Here is a 21,424-nt window from a genome sequence, read left to right as displayed (position 1 = left end):
CTGAGCGCCGCCGGGGCAGCCCGGAGCAGCGACCCGCCGCCCCCCGAGCGCGGCGCCCGGGCTCCGGCCCGGCGCGCGGGGTCATGTCGGTCAGCGAGCTGTACAGCCAGGTGAGTGCGGCGGCGGCGGAGGGGGGCGCGGGGCCACCGGCTCCCGGGGGCGGCGGGACCCCCGCACGGTCTCCGCCTCGCTCGGTCCTCGGCGCCCTTAACTTCGGGTGCCCGAGAAAGTTTGGCGGCTCCGCGGGAGCGCGTTGCGGGCGGCCCCGCGGCACCTGCTCTGCGGCGCCGCGGCTCTGCCCCTCGCCCGGGCCGACGCCCCCTCGTCGCCACACGCCCGCCCACCCACCCAGCCAGCCAGCCAGCAGCGTTCTCGTCGCCTGGCTTTGCCTCCCCGCGGAGTTCTCCGAACCCCAGCTAGGGGTCCCCTCCCCCGGCCTGAGGACCCCGGCCCCTGAGGACGCGCCTCTGGGCTTCCCTTCCTCCCGCGTTCCAGCCTGGGCGAGCGCCGCGGTGGGGCACCGGGCTCGTTCCAGGACTTGGGGCCGCAGAAGTAAGGGGACCCAACCTGGAACGCCGAGGGGCGCCGGGGAGCTCCGGGAAGCGCGCTTTGGATTCGCCGGGGGTGGGCGTTCTCGGCCGCCGCTCTGGGTGGGCGCCGAGCGGGCTTCAATTACTGCTGGGCGAGGGTCCCGGCAGCGCCGAGCTGGGGGTGGGTGCGGATTTCCGGGATGCTCTGAAGGTCGGGACGGATGTGTGGGGCCTGGGGCTTAAAACCGGGAGCAGGTGCGGCCGGGGCGGAGACGCCGGGGTTCCGCAGCAGTGGCGCCGCTTAAACTTGGGGACCGACCGCCGCTTCCCCGAGCGCCCGCGCTGCAGCCGCCCGGGCCCGCGAGGGTTTCAGCCCGGCGCTGGGGCCTTGAACCGCCTGCCCTGTGCCCGCTTTAAAAAAAAAAAGTTTTGGGGCTCCCGACGCCCGGCTCGCGGCTGGGACACGTCTGACAGCGCCCTGCGCGCACACCTGGCCCGGCAGGTCGGGGCGGGCGGGAGGAGCCACTTCCGCGTCCTCACCTGGCTTCGGCTCGCCCAGCGAGCCTCCCCTGCTCGCCGGGGGAAGTTTGCGATCCCTCGCTGCTCGCCGAGGGGCACAGGGCCCGGGCAGCTGCTTCCCGGCTTGGGGCGCGGGGCCTGTGTTGGACCTGTAGGGGTCTTGCCGGGGCTATCGGTCCTTCCCCCCGGAGCCGGAGATCAGGAAATGGGGGTGGGGGTGGGGAATGTGGAGCGCTCAGAGCTGGGATGGGGTTGTTAGTCCTAAGGACAGTGAGTGACTCAACGGGAGGCTCAGGCAGTCCGGAGTCCCCTATTGGACGGTATCTAATTGCGATGCACGAAGCAAATGGACAATTGAATAACCCCTAATTTTTTGGAACCCTAACTTTGAAAAACACAAGTTCATACTGAATGGCTGTTAGACAATGCTTTCTTGAAAGCAATTTTTAATTTAGAAACTGGTGTGTTGCATGTTGTTAGGATTGGTGAGCCGGGTCTGAATTCAAGAGGTTTCAGTAACATTTTCCTTGATGTCCAGATACCAACAAAACTGGTGTCGCTAGAATAAAGGTTTTGGAAGCACACACAAGATCTTGAACTTCACTGGTGTGAGGGTTGGTCATATTCAAAACACAAGGGGACTTCAAAGCTTGTGGAAAATAGAATGAAAAAGATGTTTATTTGGGAGACATTTTTGAAATTCAAAAATGTGTGCAGGGGGCTCTTCGGCAAGTTCAGAAGTGCCTATGGCTAACCACATCTGAAGGACCCTCTTTCTGGAGATCCTCGCCAGGGCTGGCGGGCTGCACCGCACTGCAAGGTTTCTGTGCTTTGTAGGTTTTTGAATCTGAAACTGGGTTTTCTGCGGCCAGGCCGCAGGCGCCTGGTTTGTGGTCCGGGTAGTTAAGCTCTCCGGCAGAGTTAAACACTCGGCGACCCTTGACATGAGATGCAGTCCTGTTGTTTCCTAATTGTTCTAATCCCACTCTTGGGGCAGGGCTCCCCATGTGCGCGTGTGAATAAATCATGCGGTGCAATCGCGCCTGCTCTGTTTGGAGGAGGAGATTTGTTTATTTCAATGTATTAGCAAAATAGCCAATGTTCCCTTTTATTTTTAACCAGCTGGTGGGCTTTCCTAATGTGATGAACACTGGATCCAGGCACGCACATGAACGTCTTGTGCGTGACTGCAGTTATTATCCGTCACGCCAACAGTGTCTGTTTCCAAGGAAAGCTTTGCAGTCCTTTGTCCGTACCTGTTGCTTTAGTAACACAGTTGGAAGATACTGTTGGACTAGGAAATATATTCGAGTGTGCTAGCCTGGGAGTATTAAATACTTGCAGGTGAGATCTCAGGGTATTAGGGAATGGCGAGGTAGCCAAGAGAAGGCCTGCTCTGTGCCTCCCTGGCTTTGTTCTTGCTCCTCCTTGTCTGTGCTCTGCCAGGCTCCCCTGCTGTGTGGGGTTTTCTAGGCAAAGGGCTGGGGAGGTGAGTAGTGTGAACAGAGATCCAGCACCTGGCCTTTGAGAGCGAGGTTTTCCTAGATGGAGAAAGATCGGAGTCCTTGCCGGGCCCTTTCAGGGGGATGTCGAGGGGGGCCGGCCTCACACACTCTCCCTGGAAGGTGCAGCTGACCGGGGCCCCGCGTGGCACGTGTTAATGCTCGGCTTCCGACCGCCCAGAGAAGGCAGCGTGGGTTCAGCCTGATGTGTTCCGGTCCCAGCAGAGGTGCAGGCTCGGTGAATGTGATCTGGTCATGATGATTGCAGGAAGTAGTCCAGTTCCGAGTATAAAATACAGAGCCTCTCTCCCTGCAGGCTGAATAATATAGCTCCTCTCTATGGAAGGGTTATTCTGGATGAAAAATTTAAAGACTGCTATTTCAAATAATGAGAATTTCAGTATGTCACTTTGATTCCAGCCGGCAGAATGACTGGGAAATCGAGAGACAGAAACCAGGGCCTTCAAACAGTCCTTTCTCCTGCTTTGCATTGAACTGAGGGGTGGCCTCTGGACAGGGGGTTTTAGAGTGCTACGGGGATGTTACTTTTGCTGATGGACACACCCTGTGTATGGTGGCTTTGAGTCCAGGAGCCTTGATGCTCAGGCTGCTGAGTTGGGACCAGTCCTTTAAAAAACGGAGCCCCTGTGTGAGGCAGGTGCCTCTCACTTGGCCTTTCCCTAAGCATCAGGCGGTGCAGGCTTCTCCCAGGTTGGAGTCTGTAGAGCAGCGAGGGCCCCACTGCCTCTGCACCCACCCCTGCCATTGTAGGGACTGAGGCTTGGCTCGTTGGCTCCTGGGGTGGCCGTCTCTCCCAGAAGCAGTGAGGGCTGCATGGCCAATGACGACAGGTGCGGTTGGTGCAGCTCCCGCCTCTCCTTTCCCCCTGAGTGCTGCCTGCGTGCTTGCTGGCTCCCAGTAGCCAGCACCTGTCCCTGTCAACACTTCTGCATGCTCAGGGAGCCTGGGAATTGACATCCCCCGCACAGGGCGGTCCTGACCCAGTGAGAGTGCAACAGCTTGAGCTTCCTGCCCTCCACCTGGGGAGTGGCATAGCTCCACAGTGTGACCCACACTACTAACAGAGTTGCCTTGCAGGGTTGAGTCAAGTTACTTGGCTTGGGACTTTGCTTACGACCACACCCTGGCTTGGTTGGCTTCCTTCCCTTCCCTGTCCTACGTCGCCACCCCCTTACCAGGCACTTCTGGGAATACTGCCTGAGAAGTCTCTGGAGCAGGAGCCCTCATCTTGGAATCCGATTCTGGGAACCCAGATTAACCCCTGGCTCACTGTGGCTTAGCGGAGTGGGTATCGAGAAACTCGCGGGCTTTGGCCCCTGCAGGAGAGGTGGAGAGCAGTGTAGAGGTTTTGCCTCTGCTTTGCACATAGCCTCTTGCTCCCCTCCACCCCAGCTCCCACTCCCCTCCCCCCTTTCCTCCTTTCCCAGGTGGCCTGCAAACACAACATTCTCATTGCTTCTTTGGTAATAATAGAATTGCAAACCTGTCACCTGTGCTTGTGGAGCAGGCCCTTGCCCGCTCTCACTTGGTCACTTTTGTATGGCCAAGACCAAGATCCTAGACTGCAGCATCCATAGTGAAACTTTTTTTTTTTTTTTTTTTAGCCTTCAGGGTGGTTTGTGACAAAAATCTAAACACCAATACCGGATCGCCTGTGTCATGTGAATATTGTGGAAGTGTTACTGTAGTCGGCTGCTGACATGGTGGGGGCGGCTTCCTTTATGGGCCATGGACGTGGCTGGGTTTGAGGAATGAGTAGGATTTGAAAGTGCGGAGTCCGGAACGGAGAGTTAAGTCAGATAGGGATGAGTTGAGGCATGTTTGAGGGTCGTAAGGATACCATTGTTTCTTTTAAATTATTTGTTTTAATGGAAAGGCAACCAGGCAGCCAGACCTTTCATCCACTGGTTCACTCCCCCACCAAATGCCTGCAATGGCCAGGCCAAAGCCACAGGCCTAGAACTCAATACAGGTCTCCCATGTGGGTGGCAGGGACCCAAGTACTTGAGCCATCACCTGCTGCACCAGGTGCACGTTAGCAGGAAGCTGGAGTTAGAAGTGGAGTAGCTGGGATTTGAACCATGCACTCCAGTATGGATGTGGGTGTCCCAAGCAGTGACCTACCTGTTGTGCCACATACCCAGCCCAGTGCTATTTTCTAATGTTATTTTGGCATGATTTTAGGCTTACAGAAGCATTGTGAAAATAACAGTTCTTGTGAGTGTTCCTAGATTTCTTTCCTAATATATAACCATATAATCATAACTACAGTGCAATTGTTGGGACCAGGAAATTAGCATTCGTGATACTGGTTTTTGTTTTGTTTTGTTTTGTTAGGATTTTATTTGTTTACTTGAAAGGGAGAGTTAGAGAGGCGGAGAGGTCTCCCATCCATTGGTTCACTCCCCAGATGGCCACAATGGCCGGAGCTGCGCCGATCTGAAGCCAGGAGCCAGGAGCTTCTTCCAAGTCGCTCGTGTGCATGAAGGAACCCAAGGACTTGGGCCATCTTCTGCTTTCCTAGACCATAGCAGAGAGCTGGCTTGGAAGTGAGGCAGCTGGGGACTTGAACCGGCGCCCATATGGGATGCTGGCACAGCAGGCGGCGGCTTTACCCGCTACACCACAGCGCTGACCCCTCATGATAGTGTTAATCAGTTTACAGATGTTACTGGGATTTCACCAGTGTTTCCACTAATTTCTTTATCCTGGGCCAGGCCCCATCTAGGAACCCGCGTGGCCTTAAGCTTGGTCTCCTCCACCTGGTGACAGTGCAGTTAATTTTCTTGCCTGTCATGACCTTGACATGTGGTGAGTGCTGGCCGGTTATTTTGCAGAATGACTCTCCGTTAGGGTTCGTTTGGTATTTTCTATCCCTTAGATGGAGATCGTGAGTTTTTGGCGAGAACACCCAGAAATGCTGTTCTGTCCCGGTGTCATCTCAGGGGATTGTTGATGTGTCTCCTCACTGGTGGGACGAGTTTACTCATTGGTTAAGGTGGTGTCCGCGTTTCCTTTTATTGAAGAATAGGATTGAGACGCTAAGATCTGGGTGTGAGGTGCGTTTGCTACCACTGCTTGTAGTTACTTAGTGATTACTGGGAGTAGAACTTGGTGCTCGATTATGCAAGGGGTAAGGGAAGGAGATTCATCAGCTATGGCCTTGAAGTTTCCAGCTTGGGTGTAGACCGAAAAGTCAGTTGGAACAAGGAGAAACCTTGGTGTGCTGAGTTTGGAGAGTGGTTTGTATAAGTGGAAATACTAGCACTTATGCTTGGAGATACACTAGTAAGAATGAGCTTAGAGCAGAAATGTCAGGATCTATGTTTCCTGCAGGGCTCAGATGCCTGGGATTTGCATGTTTTAAACAAGGAAATGCAGTGGTCTCACAGCACGATGTAAGATTATGACCATGGCGTAGGCAGGCCCACGTGGTTTGTGGTTGATTTTTTTTTTTTTTTTTTGACAGTGGACAGTGAGAGACAGAGAAAGGTCTTCCTTTGCCGTTCGTTCACCCTCCAATGGCTGGCGCACCACGCTGATCCGAAGGCAGGAGCCAGGTGCTTATCCTGGTATCCCATGCGGTGCAGGGCCCAAGCACTTGGGCCATCCTCCACTGCACTCCCGGGCCATAGCAGAGAGCTGGCCTGGAAGAGGGGCAACCGGGACAGAATCTGGCGCCCTGACCGGGACTAGAACCTGGTGTGCCGGCGCCACAAGGCGGAGGATTAGCCTACTGAGCCACGGTGCTGGCCGTGGTTGATTTTTTTTTTTTTTATTGTGAACTGCCTGAATAGCATGGGTAAGAGTCTGACCGTTGACACCTTGGAGAAGATGCTAAGTCTGTTTTTTGGAGCTGGGGCTGTCCGTGTCCTGGGGCCTTTGCTTGTCACCTCCCCAGCTGTCCCAGGTAGGGGATTCGAGGAGCTAGGATACAAGGGGTGGCTGGAAAGACGACTGGCAGAGCAGTGGACAACTGAGGCTCGGGAGAGAAGGTTCCTGCTACCCCTACCCCCCTGGAGAGGAGGAGGGAGAGCACTGGGAAAGAGGCTTTGAGTTTAAGCTGTGCTTTCTGGTCTCCTATTGTCGCTTTAAAGGTAAATTAAAAGCCATTTCTCAGTTTTCCCTTTTCTCCCTCTGAATACAAATTATTATTGAAGCAATTCATGCAGTGCAGGAGCACAAAGCCTGGTGATCCACCCTTGGAGACGGCTGCTGTTAACTGCACGTGTGTGTGCACGCGGGTGTGCTTGTGTGCACACTCTGGCCCTGTGTGGCCTAGTGGGGGACCCACGTGTGGCTGTTGTAGTTGAAATTGCACTGGTCCAAGTTGGGGTGAGCAGTAAGTGTAAGATGCACGCCAGATTTCCAAGACTTTAAAAGAAAAAACGAAAACCATCTCATTTATACTGTTGTTGAAATATTTTATATATAGGGTTAAAATAGTCAACTTGAGTACTTCTTGGGGTGATTTATAGGAAATCTAATGTTCACGTATGACTCACATTTGTGGTTTGCATTGATTTCTATTAGACTTACATACAATATTTACTTAAATGGGATCATGTCATAAATGCTCTAAATGTCAATCTATTTTCTCTAGCATATAAAAATTTTACCATTTTAAGTGGCTGCACAATACATATTATGTAGATGTACCATAATTTTTAAAAAAGTTATTTAAAAGGCAGAGTTAGAGGGAGAGACAGATCTTCCACCTGCTAGTTCATTTCCCAAATGGCTATAGCAGTCAGGGCTGTGCCAGGCTCAAGCCAGGAGCCTGGAGCTGCTTCTTGGTCCCCAACGTGGGTTCAGGGGCCCAACTACTTGGGTCACCTTCTGCTTTCCTAGGTGTATTAGCAGGGAGCTGGATCATAAATGGAGCATCCTGGACTCTAAGCAGCACCCAAGTGTGTGGTGCCAGCATAGCAGATGGCGTCTTAATCTGCTATGCCGCAACACCAGCCCTCATAATTTTTTTCTAACCATCCCATTTTGAGGAAGGCTTAGGTTGGTTCCAGGTATTTGGTACTGTGAAAAATGTAGCAGAATGTTGAAAGCAATTTTGAGAGGCAGAGAAAGAAAGGGCTCCCATCTGTTGGCTTTATTTCTCTAACGCCTGCAACGGCAAGGCCACAGCTGAAGCTGGAGCCAGACAATTCAGGTCTCGCGATACTGCAGGATGCTGGAATTGGAGCAGGAGCCAGGTGGAGAGCCTAAGTGTTCCCACGTGGGATGCTGGCTTCCTAACTGCCGGACCAGTGTCTGCAGAATAGAGCCCGTCTGTTTCTTTACCCGTCTGTTTCTTTTCTCAAACCTTACTCATACTCGAAGTTTTGTGTTTGTTTCAAAGTTGGCTTTCCTAGGAGGGTTGAGCATCTTTTCATATGCTGGTGTTCGTGTGTAGTTCTCCTTGTATTCCCTGGTTACGTTATCCAGCATTAGATATAATTCTTATTAAGTGATTATATTGTTAGATATAAGCATGGAAGTTAGACTATTCAGGATAATACATATATATATATATATTTTTTTTTTGACAGGCAGAGTGGATAGTGAGAGAGAGAAAGGTCTTCCTTTTTGCCATTGGTTCACCCTCCACTGGCCGCTGCGGCTGGTGCATCTCGCTGATTCGAAGCCAGGAGCCAGGTGCTTCTCCTGGTCTCCCATGCGGGTACAGGGCCCAAGCACTTGGGCCATCCTCCACTGCCTTCCCGGGCCATAGCAGAGAGCTGGCCTGAAAGAGGGGCAGCTGGGATAGAATCTGGCGCCCCGACCGGGACTAGAACCCAGTGTGCCGGCGCCGCAAGGCGGAGGATTAGCCTGTTAAGCCACGGCGCCGGCCTAGGATAATACATAATTTTTAACAAGTTTGAGAGTTCCCATCTACTGGTTCACTCCCCAGGTGACTGCAGCGGCTGGGGCTGGGCTTCAGCCAGAAGCTGGAAGCTCAATTCGGGTTTCCCACATTGGTGGCAGGGGCCCAACTGCTTGGAGGTCCTGTGCTCCCAGCCGCAGGGAGACCCCGGGCCCCGTGAGGAGAGAAGGGGCAGGGGTCCATTCCTGCAGTGCAGCGATTTGGGAATCCACTTTCAATCCTTTTGCCCTCACCACATTGAGCCCTGTGGTCATCCTGGTGATACTTCAAACTTCCAGATGCAGGCAACACCTGCCAGCCCCCTGCTTCTGGCTGCTCTCAGGCCGGGTGGTCCCCAAAGGGCCCACAGAGGCCAACTGTAATGGCAAAGATGTAGGTGAAACCCATGGGGGTGTAAAATGACAGATTCTGAGACACCATTTCTGCCCATCCCCCTTTAAACCCCACCGCGAAGAGAATCTTACTTCTAGCACGTTTGATGTCTAATGGGTGCCTGTTCTGTTTCTGGGCTGTGACCAGTGAGCTGGGGGTGAGAGCCCTGGCAGCCCTTCCAGCGCCCAGGGTCAAAGGGCTTCCTGCTGATGGACGCGCCCTGCTCACTGCGATGGCCCCGATGGGTTTTTGGTAGAAAGTGATTGTGCCCTCCTCCTTGTGGTTGCCTCGGACCAGGCCCCTCTCCCTCGCATCGGAGGAGAGAGCCTTCTAGAAGGAGACCCAGGGCCCTGGTCATTCCCTGCCCATAACGGTAGTGCTTACTGGGAGATGTGTTGAGCTGCATTGGAGGAACTTGAAGTTTGACCCAAGAAGGAAGTCCTGAAGCTGTGTGGACCCAGCACAGGTGAGCACTGCTAATTCCTTCCTTATTTGCCGAGAAGGCTCAAGCTCGTAAACCTGAGCCCCGAGTAACTCCTAAGGTTCCTCCTCAAACGTGCTTGCCTGCTGGTCACCCTGCGGCTCCTGTGCCCTGCTGGAGCTGGGGACATGTGAGAGGCCTAATCCCCAGATCCTCCCAGAGAGCTTTTGCTGTTGTGGAGTTGAAACACGCTGTGATGTGAAATCCAAGAGGAGCCTGAATGTCAGATGCTTCTGTGTGGAGGCCAGAGACGGACGGCGTGGGTGAGAGGTCACCTTTGTGGTCCGGGGAGGGTTGCGGGCAGGTTCCTGGGCACTAGAGCCATCTCCACTTCTGCGTAGCCATGACGACACTACCGAGGAGGAAGTGATGGGTGAACCATTTGAACTGTGTCTGGACTGTTGCCACTCCCCCTTTGCCCACCCAGACCACACCCCTTGCTGTCCATGCAGTTGGCATCGTTGAGGGTGCTTTGGAGAGATACTTAAACACACTGCTAGGAATGTCTGAAGTGAGTGGAATGCACAGGATTGTTGCAGGATCTGCACACGAGGAAAGTACGAGGAAAAGCCAGGGGCCGAGGGAAAAGGAAACACTCTGGAATAACTTGTAGGGTGCCGGGGTGAGGGGCAGGGGAGGAGTGGGGAGGGCAGGCCTTAGTAACCTGCTAACAGGTTTTCATCATGTTGCCGGGCAGCATCCGTTTCATACCAGAGAGACGGTCCTGCTGAAAGTGGGCGCGTTACACGTGGCCAGGTGGCGGCTTTGAGGTCAGAGGGAGCTTTGGATTCTTGGTGTGACTGCCTTTTCTTTGTGTAGTTGGTAGTTGAATGCATGAGAAGGTATCTGCAAAAATTGTTCTTGTTGAAGACATGGGTTTGACTTGTTAAATTTATTTGAAAGAGATAACAGTAGTAGTCAGAACTCGTACAGACCCCCAAAACTCCACCTGGGTCCATCTCATGGGTTGGCAAGGATCCAATTCCTTAGGCTGTCTTCTGCCTTCCCAGGCACATTAGCAGGGACCTGCATCAGAAGTGGAGCAGCTTGGACTTGAACCAGCGTGGGATGCTGTTTTTGCAGGCGGAGGCTTAACCCACTGAGACACAACGCTGTCTCCACAGGTTGACTGTTAATGCTCACACACTTAAAGTTACCAGGGTAGGGGTTTGTGTGCCATGGGTATTCAACAAGGGTCACTGAGGGTTTTATTTATTTGAAAGGCGGTGTGACAGAGATATCTCCCATCCACTAGTTCACTCCCCAGGTGGCTGCAGTAGCTGAGGGTGGGCCAGGCTGAAGCAACCAGGAGTGAGGAATTCTATGCAGGTCTCCCAAATGGCTGCAGGGACCCAAGTACTTTGACCTTCATCTGCTGCTCCCCAGGCACTTCAGCAGGGAGCTGGGTTGGAAGCTGAGCAACTGGGAACTCAACTGGCCCTCGGGTCTGGGATGTGGGCATCCTAAGCTGTGGCTTAACAAGCTGCCTCCCAGCACCTGCCCTCACACCTGCCCTCGCCCTTGTTACCAGGCAGCAGCTCCTGGGTGGGGGGGTGGGGGGGAGAGTGTTAGCTACAGGAGCTACCCTAACTTCCCTTCCTCCTGTGGCTTCTGGCAGGGCTGTTGGCCAAGAGTCCCACTGCAAAGCGCAGGTGCTTCCTCGGGCACGTGGAGCACGGAGCCCCTGTCTGGAGATAGCGAGTGTTGTTTTTCCTTTAGTCCTGTGCCTGTAGGCTTAGCATGAAGAATGAATGTGGAATACTGGAGTAACACTGGTGGATATGGAAGCTAGCAGGGCAGCCTTGACTCTGCACTTCCTTGTTTCAAACACGATTTTGGTCATCTGTATCTTTTGCCCTCACCTTCCTAGGATGCCGGTTTATGTTAAAAGTACAGCTGTATTTGGTTCCCACCCCGCCCAGCCCCAAATGCCTGAGGTTTTGTTAATCTCATCAGCTCTCATGGCAGCTTGCATGCTGAACAGGGAGCATGGGGAGCTCCGTCCTGAGATCTGCCAGAGCCGCTGGCTGGAAGCCGCGGCTGAGTCCCGGCAGGAAACCCAGGCCCCGTGCCTTCAGCCTTCCCTCCCACAGGACACATAGGAGTCTGCATAATTGTCACTGGAAGAGTCCGGCCCTCTTTGATGTCCATCACTTGGGGGGCGAATGCGCAGACCCCTCTGGTGGGCAGGGTGGGTGTTGCAGCCTGCGTGTGAGTCTGGGAGGGAGAGACCGCTTGCGCAGGAGCCTCTGACCTTGAGTTCTCCCAGTCCAGGGGCTCACTTGTCTTATAGACAAGCAGTAGAGAGGTATTGGAACACTGAAAGAGATAAATTGCTTTTTCATCTCATCAGATTTAATCGCATTCTAAATTGGCCCAAACTCCCTAATGAGGGCTAATGTTTATTTGTAAATTAAGAAAAATGAACGTCTCCTCAGCCAGAACTTTTTTTTTTTTTTTTTTTTTTTTGCTATCCAACTCTTTGCTTTTTTTAGTGGTCATTTTACTGTGTAGATGGGTGTGTGACTGTGAAATGGGCTCCATGCAAATGACAGTGGTGACGAATGTACCGCCAGCATGCATGCCACACCTGACCTGCTGGAGTGAGCCGTTGCCTCCTCCGGCAGTGGTGTGAGGGATGCTGTGGCTCATCTATGTGGCTTCAGATCAGACAGCGCATCCGCTGGGTTCCTCTGGTGGCCGTGTCTTATGCCTGGGCAGAAGGGCCCTCTGTCTTGGAAATGGTCACCACTTTGAGAGCTCAATCGGCCTGGTGAGGCCGGGATTCCCTGACCTAAGCTGCTGTTGGGGGTCAACTCGAGACTGCCAGGGCTGGCGCCAGCGTTCTGTGGCCGCCTCTTAGCTGCTGCCCTTAGGAGTTACATAGACTGTGATATTGTGTGTTGATTGGCTTGGGGCTCGTGGAGATAGCGGGGGTCCCTTGGAGACAGCTCGATTCTCCTTAGGGACTCGGCCCCCTCCTCTGCTAGCTCTGGGTAGCAGCTTGCTTGAAGATGTGCTGCAGGTGTGACCTTGTGGTTTTAAATCACAAGAAGCTACCGTGGGGCAGCTTCCAGCCGCAGCTGGGAGCCTGCTTGTGAAGGACCTTCTGCCTAGGTCTGGGAGCCCCACTGGGTGGCCTCAGATGTTGGTGATCCTTATGCAACAACTGCTTAAAGTTGTTACAGTGCTACTAAATGTGAATGCCACTAAAACTATTTAAAACCGTTACAATGTTATCTGTGTGTTAGGTGTATTTTAACCACAATTTAGGAAAACACAACTGTTGGGTGGGGTGGGGCCATAGGAGCTAGGAGAGTGGGGGCAGATGTAGAGGTTGGGAATACAGCTTCTAAAAGGGGGAGGCCAGGGTTTGGGGTACTGGCTCCCCAGTTTACCCACTGTGTAAGCTCAGGCTTAACCTCTGGGCTTCAGTGACCTATAAAACAGGAGTAAGAACCCAGTGGGACCCTCAGAGGCTTGTTGGTGATGCCTGTTGCTGTTGGAGTCTCTGGGAGGTTGTCTTCTGGGGGAATCCACAGGGCAGCGTGGGCCAAGGGCCTGCCTAGCTGAGAATGGGTCTCCTGAGCCCCGGCTGGGCTGGGTCCTCTGGCTCAGCAGAGCACCAGTGCAGAGGCTGTGCCCTTTTTCCAGGTGTGGAGAGAGGGCAGAAGGAGCCTTCGTGTCCAGCTATGAGGACTGCTTGCTGTCTCGGATCTCTAACCCTAGACCCACTGCTCTGTAGCTCATGGCCACAGGCCTTTCTCAGCCCATCGTATGTGGAGTAGCACCCTGTGGTGACACCACTAATGGGTGCCCATGCCCGTCTCTGGTACTTGGTGTCCTTGGCTTTTATGGGTTCCAGGGCACTCTGAGGATGAAGGTTCCCTTCTCTGGGTGCTTCAGACATTCGGGGAGATAGAGCTCTGTCATGAACCATGCTATGCTGGTCTGAGCAGCCAGGCCCGGGAGGCCAGCCTGGTGACCAGCAGGGGACCAGAATGGTGCTCAAGGCCTCCCTGGCTGGGGACCAGGTTACCTTGCCAGCAGCAGGGGTGCGGACCCTCCATGCCAGTGCCATCACTTACTCTTGGCCTCATCTCCTTTCCCTGTTCCAGCTTAGGTTGACCCCACTGTCGTCCCTGTCACAAGTGACCAAAGCCCTAACGACTTAGTAGAGAATGGCCGCTTGCATGGCTGCTGCTGGACAGGTCCCTGTACCTGGTCCCAGAGGCTTTGGCCTACTCGGTATGAGGAGCTCCTGGATAGCCCAGTCCCTGGGAACCCTGTGTTGGTATCAAAGGAGATGTGGATGTTATAGGCACTGGGGTCTACGGCACTGAAGTTTTCCCAGGGGACCAGTGAAAGCATCGACATTGCGTCTTGGCCCATGGTGGAGGAAGTGGGGGGGAGGTTTGTCCAGGCCTGGTTTCATCTCGTGTGAGATCATCGGCATCTGTCGCTGCCTCCTGCTGAGGTTCTATTCTGGTTTACTTCACCAGCTCTGCCTGCCTTGATTCTGCTGCCGGTTTCCACCTCTAGAAGAGCTCTCACCTGGAATCGCCCCCCAGACTCATGCTGGAACATGGGCCCCAACATTTGCCATGACACCTGGGGTTTTCTTTTCCCCTCCTTGGATTTTGTCCATCTCTCTCTCTTTTTTTAAAAGATTTATTTTATTTATTTGAAAGAGTTAGGTAGAGACAGAGAGGTCTTCCATCCACTGGTTCATTCCCCAGATGGCCACAATGTCCGGAGCTGCGCTGATCCAAAGCCAGGAACCAGGAGGCTCTTCCAGGTCTCCCACATGTGTGCAGGGGCCCAAGGACTTGGGCCATCTTCTTCTGCTTTCCCAGGCCACAGCAGAGAGCTGGATGGGAAGAGGAGCAGCCAGAATTAGAACCTGTGCCCATATGGGTGCCAAGGCTTTAACCCGCTGTGCCACAGCGCCAGCCCCAGTCCATCTCCTCTTCTGAAAGTGTTCCCAGCCCCCTCCCTTTTCTCCAGTTGCTTCCTCCCTGCCTCACATTCCTTAACCTTCTGTAATCCATCCCTAATGAGGGCTCCAGGGATCTCCCTCTGTTAATATCCCTGAAATCTGCCTGGCGGAGCGAAACCAGACCTCACTCGGCCGTGTGGAGCGCCCCTACTTAATGGCGCAGATGCTAAGAGCTCCCGTCCGCGTTGCGCTCAGGTTGCAGCGTGAGCCGTCTCGGAAATCGGAAACGGCCTAAATGCTGGCCAGAGAGTAACCGATGCGCCTGGGAGCGTACACAACCCCAGAAGCTCCGGAACGATTGTCTGTATCTGAGACGATGGAGCTCCGTGCCAGCCAAGTTATTACTGTGGCTGTCATGGATTGCCACTTTGTCTCAGTAAACTCGTGGCCTGACACTAGAACTCGTGCTGTTCGTGCTCCACCAGGGCATCAGGGGTCATAGGTCACCCTTCCCTGCTGAGCTGTTTCTGTGTCTCGTCTACGTGTTTCTGGTAGGTTGCTGTGGGACGTGTCCACCCTAAGTCTTTTCCCGTAGTCGTTCGCCGTGGTAAATGGTGGTTGACAGCTGAGCTGTTTGGTCATGGCATTGAGCCCAGGAAGTTTGATTTTTTTTTTTCCCCCAGTTGCAAGCTTTGCAACTCGACAGAGTGCACACTGGTGGGATGCGGCATCGATTCTGCTTCGTGCCGACTGAGGCTGAGGCCCTGTCTCTGGGTCCTCATGTGTACAGTGACCTCCCTCTCCCTGCTGAGGCTGCAGCATGGCCCACTCGTGGCCATAGCAGCGTGGGCAGTGTTGTGTAACATGCGGGTATTGGAGAGTCTTCTTGATGCCAGGAAGAGCAGTGGGCGTAAGAGCAGATGAAGAACTATGCCTTGTTACCAGTGTTACAGTGTAACAGGTGCTGTCTAGGGTGTGGCACACAGAACAGGCGTTTCAGTAGTGCCCTTGATTGGGAGATGGTGAGGGTGGGATGTGGTACCCCCCTAGTGGGAAGGTGTGAAGCTCTTTGGCTGTCTCTGCAACTCTTACGATGGTGGTCGGCGGGCTCACTTACTACTGTTGTCCTCTGTGGTCTGTGCACCTGCTTTGCCTGTCAGTCCCTCAGCCTGCCTTCTCACCTCTCTGGGTGTTTAGAGGGGGCTGGGCTATTCCTGCAAGAGCTCACCAGAACAGGGCTCTGCCATCTGGCCCTGCAGAGGCAGCCTGGCTGTTGGGGTGCTCTGGGCTGAAGCTTTGTTTGCGGAGCCTTAGTGACTAAGAACTCTAAGTACTGGCATCAAAGAATGATTCCTGTACGTTTTCCTGCCCTTTGAGGAGGAAGGCTGAGAGCCCAGTGTGTAAGAGTCCAACCATCATAAAGGTTTACGAGCTGTTGTGAGTTTCTTTACCTTTCTGTCACCAAGAGTTCCTTCAGAGCATAAGAGCGCAGTGTTCGGCGGGGGGATGAGGCCACCTGTGCCTCGTCTCACTGTGTTGACCTTGGAGCTGATCCTTGAGGACAGAGGTAACTTAGCATCCACTTTCCGTTTGCTTTTTGGTCAGGAGACCTTGTATTTCCATAAAATTAGAATTACTCGGATTTATAGAGGTATGTTGTAGTTGTGGTGTTTTTGGACAGGTGTCACAGGAAGTTCTTCAAAGCTCAGTATTCAGTCCCCTTTGTGATACAGCACTTCTCACCCTTAGCAGGTGTTACCAGTGTACCAGGGCCATACGATCCACAGTTGTGACTTGACATGGCCTCAGATGTGACCAGAAATACAAAGCATCTTCAGAAAAGTTGATGGAAAATACATAAAAACCACGCCCGGACTTCAGGATGTTTTGGTAGCAAAAGTTATTTTTAAATTCTATTTCCACAAGGTTTTTTCTTTAAGTTAACATAGACTTTGAAGGCCTTGTGACAGAGGGAGAGACAGATCTTCCATCTGCTGGTTCACTCCTCAAATGGATGCAATGTGTAGGACTGGGCCAGGCTGGGACCAGGAGCCGGGAACTCCATCCAGGTCTCCTAAGTGGGTGGCGGGGTTCAAAGTACTCGGGCCAACTTCTGCAGCTTCCCAAGTGCGTTAGCAGGTAGCTGGATTGGAAACAGAGCAACCAGCACTTGAATGGGCACTCCAGTATAGGATACTGGCATGGCAGGTGACAGCTTAACCCTCTGTACCACGACTGGCCCCTCCACGAGCTTTTTGAAATGTCCCCGTGTACAGACAAAAATTCCATGCTGATAATTTCACTGGGATGGTAAACGATGCTCATGAGTGCACACTTGTCTTATAGGCAGAAACGGAGCAGTGGCTTCAGTTGTTGCCGACTTTAGAAAAGGAGAGTGCTATTGATTGTTGTGTTGTGCATTAAGATTGCTACCACATTAATGTCTTTATAGCCTCTTATTATCGAGGCAAAGGGTTGCGAAACAGACTTTGGAAGTTTTACAAAGTTCTTTGGGGGGACTCTGCCTAGTGGTGGCCTTTGAGCTATGAACAAGTATTGACCTGGATCAGGGACCAGGCGTAGAAGGCAGGATGAGCTTTGAGGGACCCCCAAGAAAAGAGGTGTCCCCTGCTAAGGACTCAGTAAAGTGCACTGTCCTACAGCTTGGGTAAATTTGGCTCATGGATTTGTTAGTTTCAGAAATGCAGCTTTATGTGTACTAGGTGAAGGTAGTTAAAAATCCCCCCAAAAACTAAGCAGAAGTGAGTGCAGCTGTGGGAGTGATCAGCCTGCGTAGTGAGGATGCTTCCCAGGGCCGAGGGGAGGGGCAGAAGAGAGTTGGTTTCCTTGGGGTGTGCAGAGCCTCCTGCAGGGGGAGCCTTGTGCTGGGGTGATGGGGGACCTAAGGGTCATGGGTAGTCTGGTGCTGCATGGATTCTGCTGTCATTGACTTCAGAGTGGAGCCCGTCCTTTGTCACACGTGACCCCACTGCATTACATTCTGATGGCAGGACGTGAGTGAGTAGGGTTCATGCTGGGGGTAGGTGCCTGGAAACCATAGCAGCTGATGAACCCTTGGGGACCCAGGATTACAGTGTCGGGAAGAGGTACTGTAACCCCAAAATACTGAGGTGCCGTCACGGGGAATTCCACCGTGTCCCCTCTGACTTCTTCCCAAATGGCAGGGTGATCAGCAGTGCATGTATGCTGCAGGGGGCACAGCTCCGGCCTGGTGCAGGAGTGCGTGTGTGGTCAGCTGGACCCTCCAGGGGAGGAACGTGCTGCCTCGCACAAGTGGCCAAGCAGGCTGGGCACTTCCCCAGCAAGGCTGCCTTTCAGGGAGCAGGTGGATCCCTGTGGCCTTCAGAGCTCTTACTTGCCTTGCAAGGTGGCTGGGACGGACTGCTTATTTGGAAAGAATATAAAATTAAAGAATAGGAATACCTTCAAGTAAACACCAAAAGGAGTAAGGGAGGAGCAAATTGATTTTTGAGATTCTACTTATCCATTAAAATAAACCTAAAAGCCTTGCGGCGCCGGCACACCGGGTTCTAGTCCCGGTCGGGGCACCGATCCTGTCCCGGTTGCCCCTCTTCCAGGCCAGCTCTCTGCTGTGGCCAGGGAGTGCAGTGGAGGATGGCCCAAGTCCTTGGGCCCTGCACCCCATGGGAGACCAGGATAAGCACCTGGCTCCTGCCATCGGATCAGCGCGGTGCGCCGGCCACAGCGCGCTACCGTGGCAGCCATTGGAGGGTGAACCAACGGCAAAAAGGAAGACCTTTCTCTCTGTCTCTCTCTCTCTCTCTCACTGTCCACTCTGCCTGTCAAAAAAAAATAAATAAATAAATAAACCTAAAAAGTGAATTTAAAGGCAAAGAGATAGAGCAAGCACCTAGCCACTGGTTTATTCCTTAAATGGCCTCAGCAGCCGAGGCTGGGAGCCAAGATGGCAATACAGGTTTCCCATATGTGTGGCAGGAACCTAGTCACTTGTGCCGTCACTGCCGCCTGCCGTGGTCGGTATTGGCAGGAGACTGAAACTGCAATATGGGATGTGGCTGTCTTAACTGAAGGCTGAACACTCGTTCCTGGTTAATGATTTTTTGTTTCTCTTAGAGAAATGTTTCCAACTCACTTGAAGAATGGAAATTATAAATTTTTTACTGTTTTAGTATAAAATGATGGAAAATGTGGTTTAGTTCTGTTAGGATTTAGCACTGTGGTGTAGAAAGGCAACATAAAAGGACCACCTGTTCTACTCTTGGGATGAAGGTGCATGTGGGTTGTGAGTCTGGGTGCAGACAGGAAAGGGGAGAGAGTGGATGGAGATTAGAGAGGAAGGTGGAGGAGGAGAGGAAGTGGAAGGGGGCAGTGTGGTGTGGGCACTGCACCTGCTGGGGCCGGCACTCCGGGCCCCTTGCCCGGAATGGGGTTCAGGTCAGTCCTGGAAGAAAGGCTGATGCCAGGGAAGGGGGTTGGGTCCCGTGAGAAGCCGGCCAAGCCCTGGTTTCCCTTTGCAGATGTCGGGTCCCCATCCTGCTCAGAAAGCTGAAGGTTTGGCTCTAGATTGGGCATCTCAGTGGCACATCCGAGACGTGCCAATGTGCTGGCGTGGCTGGCTGCCGTCAGACTCTTCTGGCCGTCACTCTGCGTGTCCCTTGACTGGAGCCCCGGTGTGGGGCGCGTCCTTCTAGGAACAGGTGTTCGAGGGCAGATACCCTCTGAAGCAGCAGCATCGGGCGAATCCCTAGCAGGAGAAGACAGTAAGAAAGCATTTTCTCCTTGCTGTGTGTGCATTTGTCTTGGAGGACGTTGCTGCCCCGGTTCCCACTGGGGAAGGAGGGCAGCCCTGCAGGAGGAACTCGCAATGGGTGGCTCCTGCTTTTCCCCTCCCGAAAACGCTGGCGTGGTGTTGTTAGCGGCGGTATCTTTTATTTGAGTTGTCATTTTTCTTGTTCACAAGGCCACCTCCTACCCTCACACTGAGGCAGGGAGGGAAAGGGAGGCGAGACATTCTCGAACTCGCTCTGCAGGGTGGGACCCGGGCGCTGGGCCTCAGATCCGACATCCTGGCGCTGGTGCTGTGCCTTGTGAGGAGCTGTGGGCTGCTGGTGGTGGCGTCCCCCGTCTCCTGTACACCCAGTGGCTTGTTTGGCTACAGCAGTTGGGGTCCCTGTCTCTCGTTAGGTGGCTGTGTGTGTGTTTCCAGTCTGTTCCCTCCATAACCACGTGACCTAACTCCTGTCAGTCCCACCTGGAGAACCCTGGCTACACAGGTGCACAGATGGGCTTGCTGATGTGCCAGTCGGCGTCTGTCTGCAGGCCTGAGTGCTGGGCACTCCCATGTAAGGGCAGGAGGGAGGTGGGTGTCCCAGCTCCACGCAGAGCCTGTTGGGCCCTCAGTGGATTGAGTGGGTGAGAGGGGAGGATCCTCATTCCTCATTCCTCAGTCCATGGATTCGAATGCTAATTTCTTCCGGAACACCTGGGAGACAGGTTTTCCCAGCTGTCTGGGCCTCCCTTAGCCTGGTCCAGTTGATGCCCGATGTTAACCATTGCACTGTGACCCATTATGGAAGGTGAAACGATTGAGTCTGAAGTGTGCCCCTTTGCAAAGATAGCTCACAACAGGATGCGCTCAGAGCGAGCTTGCTTGTTGCAGGGAGCGCCGGGATCCAGGCGGGGAAGCCCCCGGTCCAGACTTCATCCTTGGAAGGCGGCTGTGCTCACCACTATACTACCAACGCCAGACTTCACCCTTAAATCCTCCCTCAGCGCCCACTGTGTCGGCAAGTCCTGTTGACCCTGCACCCAAACATTCCTGCGACCCTCTCTTCTCGCCCCTCGCCTCGCCAGCCCACCCAGCCCATGTGGTCTCTGGCCTGGACAGTGGCAGCTGTCTCCTGCTTGGCTTCCACCTCTGTGTGCTTCTAGTTTGTTCTCGGCGTAGTGGCCCGATGAGTCTTGTCAGTTGGCTTCTGTCACTCCTCTGCTTGACGTGATGTAGCTGTTTTTCTTTTGCTTTGGGAATAGAACTGAAACTCCTTGCTTGGGCTTACAAGGGTCCACATAATCTGCCCTTGGAATCCCTCCTTGCTTCTGTCCACACCAGCTGGCTCCATGCTCAGGGAACACTGGCCAGTCGGGCTTCCCCAAGACACTTCCTCAGGGAGGCCTCTGCCCCCGACTTGTCCGTGCCCTGCTTCGTGCTTCTCCTGGCTCTTGCCCCTTAGCTGGCTCCTGCCTGGATTCCGAGCTCTCACAGCAGCACTCATCATTCATTGCTGAGCCTTCAGTGCCTAGAACAAGTGTAGCTCATCAGAGGTGCTTGATAAACCTTTTTAAAATAAGAGGGGCTGGCACTGTGGCATAGCGGGTAAGGCTGCCTCCTGCAGAGCTGCCATGCCATATGGGCACCAGTTTGAGTCCCGGCTGCTCCACTTTTGATCCAGCTCTCTGCTATGGCCTGGGAAAGCAGTAGAAGATGGCTCAAGTCCTTGGGCCCCTGCACCCACGTGGGAGACCTGGAAGAAGCTCCTGGCTTTGGATTGACCGAGCTCTAGCCATTTTTGCAGCCATCTGGGGAGTGAACCGGTGGATGGAAGACCCTTCTCTCTGCCTCTGCCTCTCTGTAACTCTCACTTTCAAATAAATCTTTAAAAATAAAATAAAATGAGTGACATTGCCAGAGATAGACCTTGGAGAGTCATACTGCAATGTCCACTAAATCATGTTATGGATGTTTTGGTATTAGTGTGATAACCTTATCCTTGAGTATGAGAGTCTTGCTTGGTACCAAACCTGGCCGACCTCTTCGCAGACAGAACTTGCTATGATAGGACCTCAGTGTATCGGGAGTATATGAACGGGAGTCTCTGTTCTCTGCGCCTGGGTGTTGGTCTCCTGGTCATCGCCCTATAACAGGTGGAACATTCTGGCAACTCTGCACTCGCCCACTTGCTCCCTGCTGTGGGGGTTGTCTCAACCCAGCTCTGGTGAGCACCGGCCTCCAGGGATGGTTGGGATGAAGGCCGCCAGGTCCGTGTGGCTTCTTAAGGGACTCGGCTCTGTGTTCTGCTTAATGGGTGCAGGGAGGAAGGGCCGTTGCTGTGGGTTTTCCCAAATACAGATTTGGATTTGGCTGTTGAGTGAGGCTTCCTTCTGGCTCTCTCCTGCCGTCTG

At 53.5% G+C, this 21,424-nt stretch overlaps 1 protein-coding gene across 1 annotated transcript in view; it reads left to right on the top strand.

The window, feature by feature from the left end:
* Positions 1–21,424, top strand: part of MYO5B (myosin VB) — a 306,778-nt gene continuing 285,354 nt past the window's right edge. The window contains exon 1 of the mRNA XM_062201653.1: positions 1–110. Within this exon, the coding sequence (XP_062057637.1) occupies positions 84–110 (27 nt within the window). The 5' untranslated portion in view covers positions 1–83. The remainder of the gene's footprint in view (positions 111–21,424) is intronic.

This window comes from Lepus europaeus, chromosome 9 (genome assembly GCF_033115175.1).
Source record: "Lepus europaeus isolate LE1 chromosome 9, mLepTim1.pri, whole genome shotgun sequence".
NCBI classification, from domain to species: Eukaryota; Metazoa; Chordata; class Mammalia; order Lagomorpha; family Leporidae; genus Lepus; species Lepus europaeus.
The sequence above is the reverse complement of the archived record's forward strand: the minus strand, read 5'-3'. Positions and strand labels throughout refer to the sequence as shown.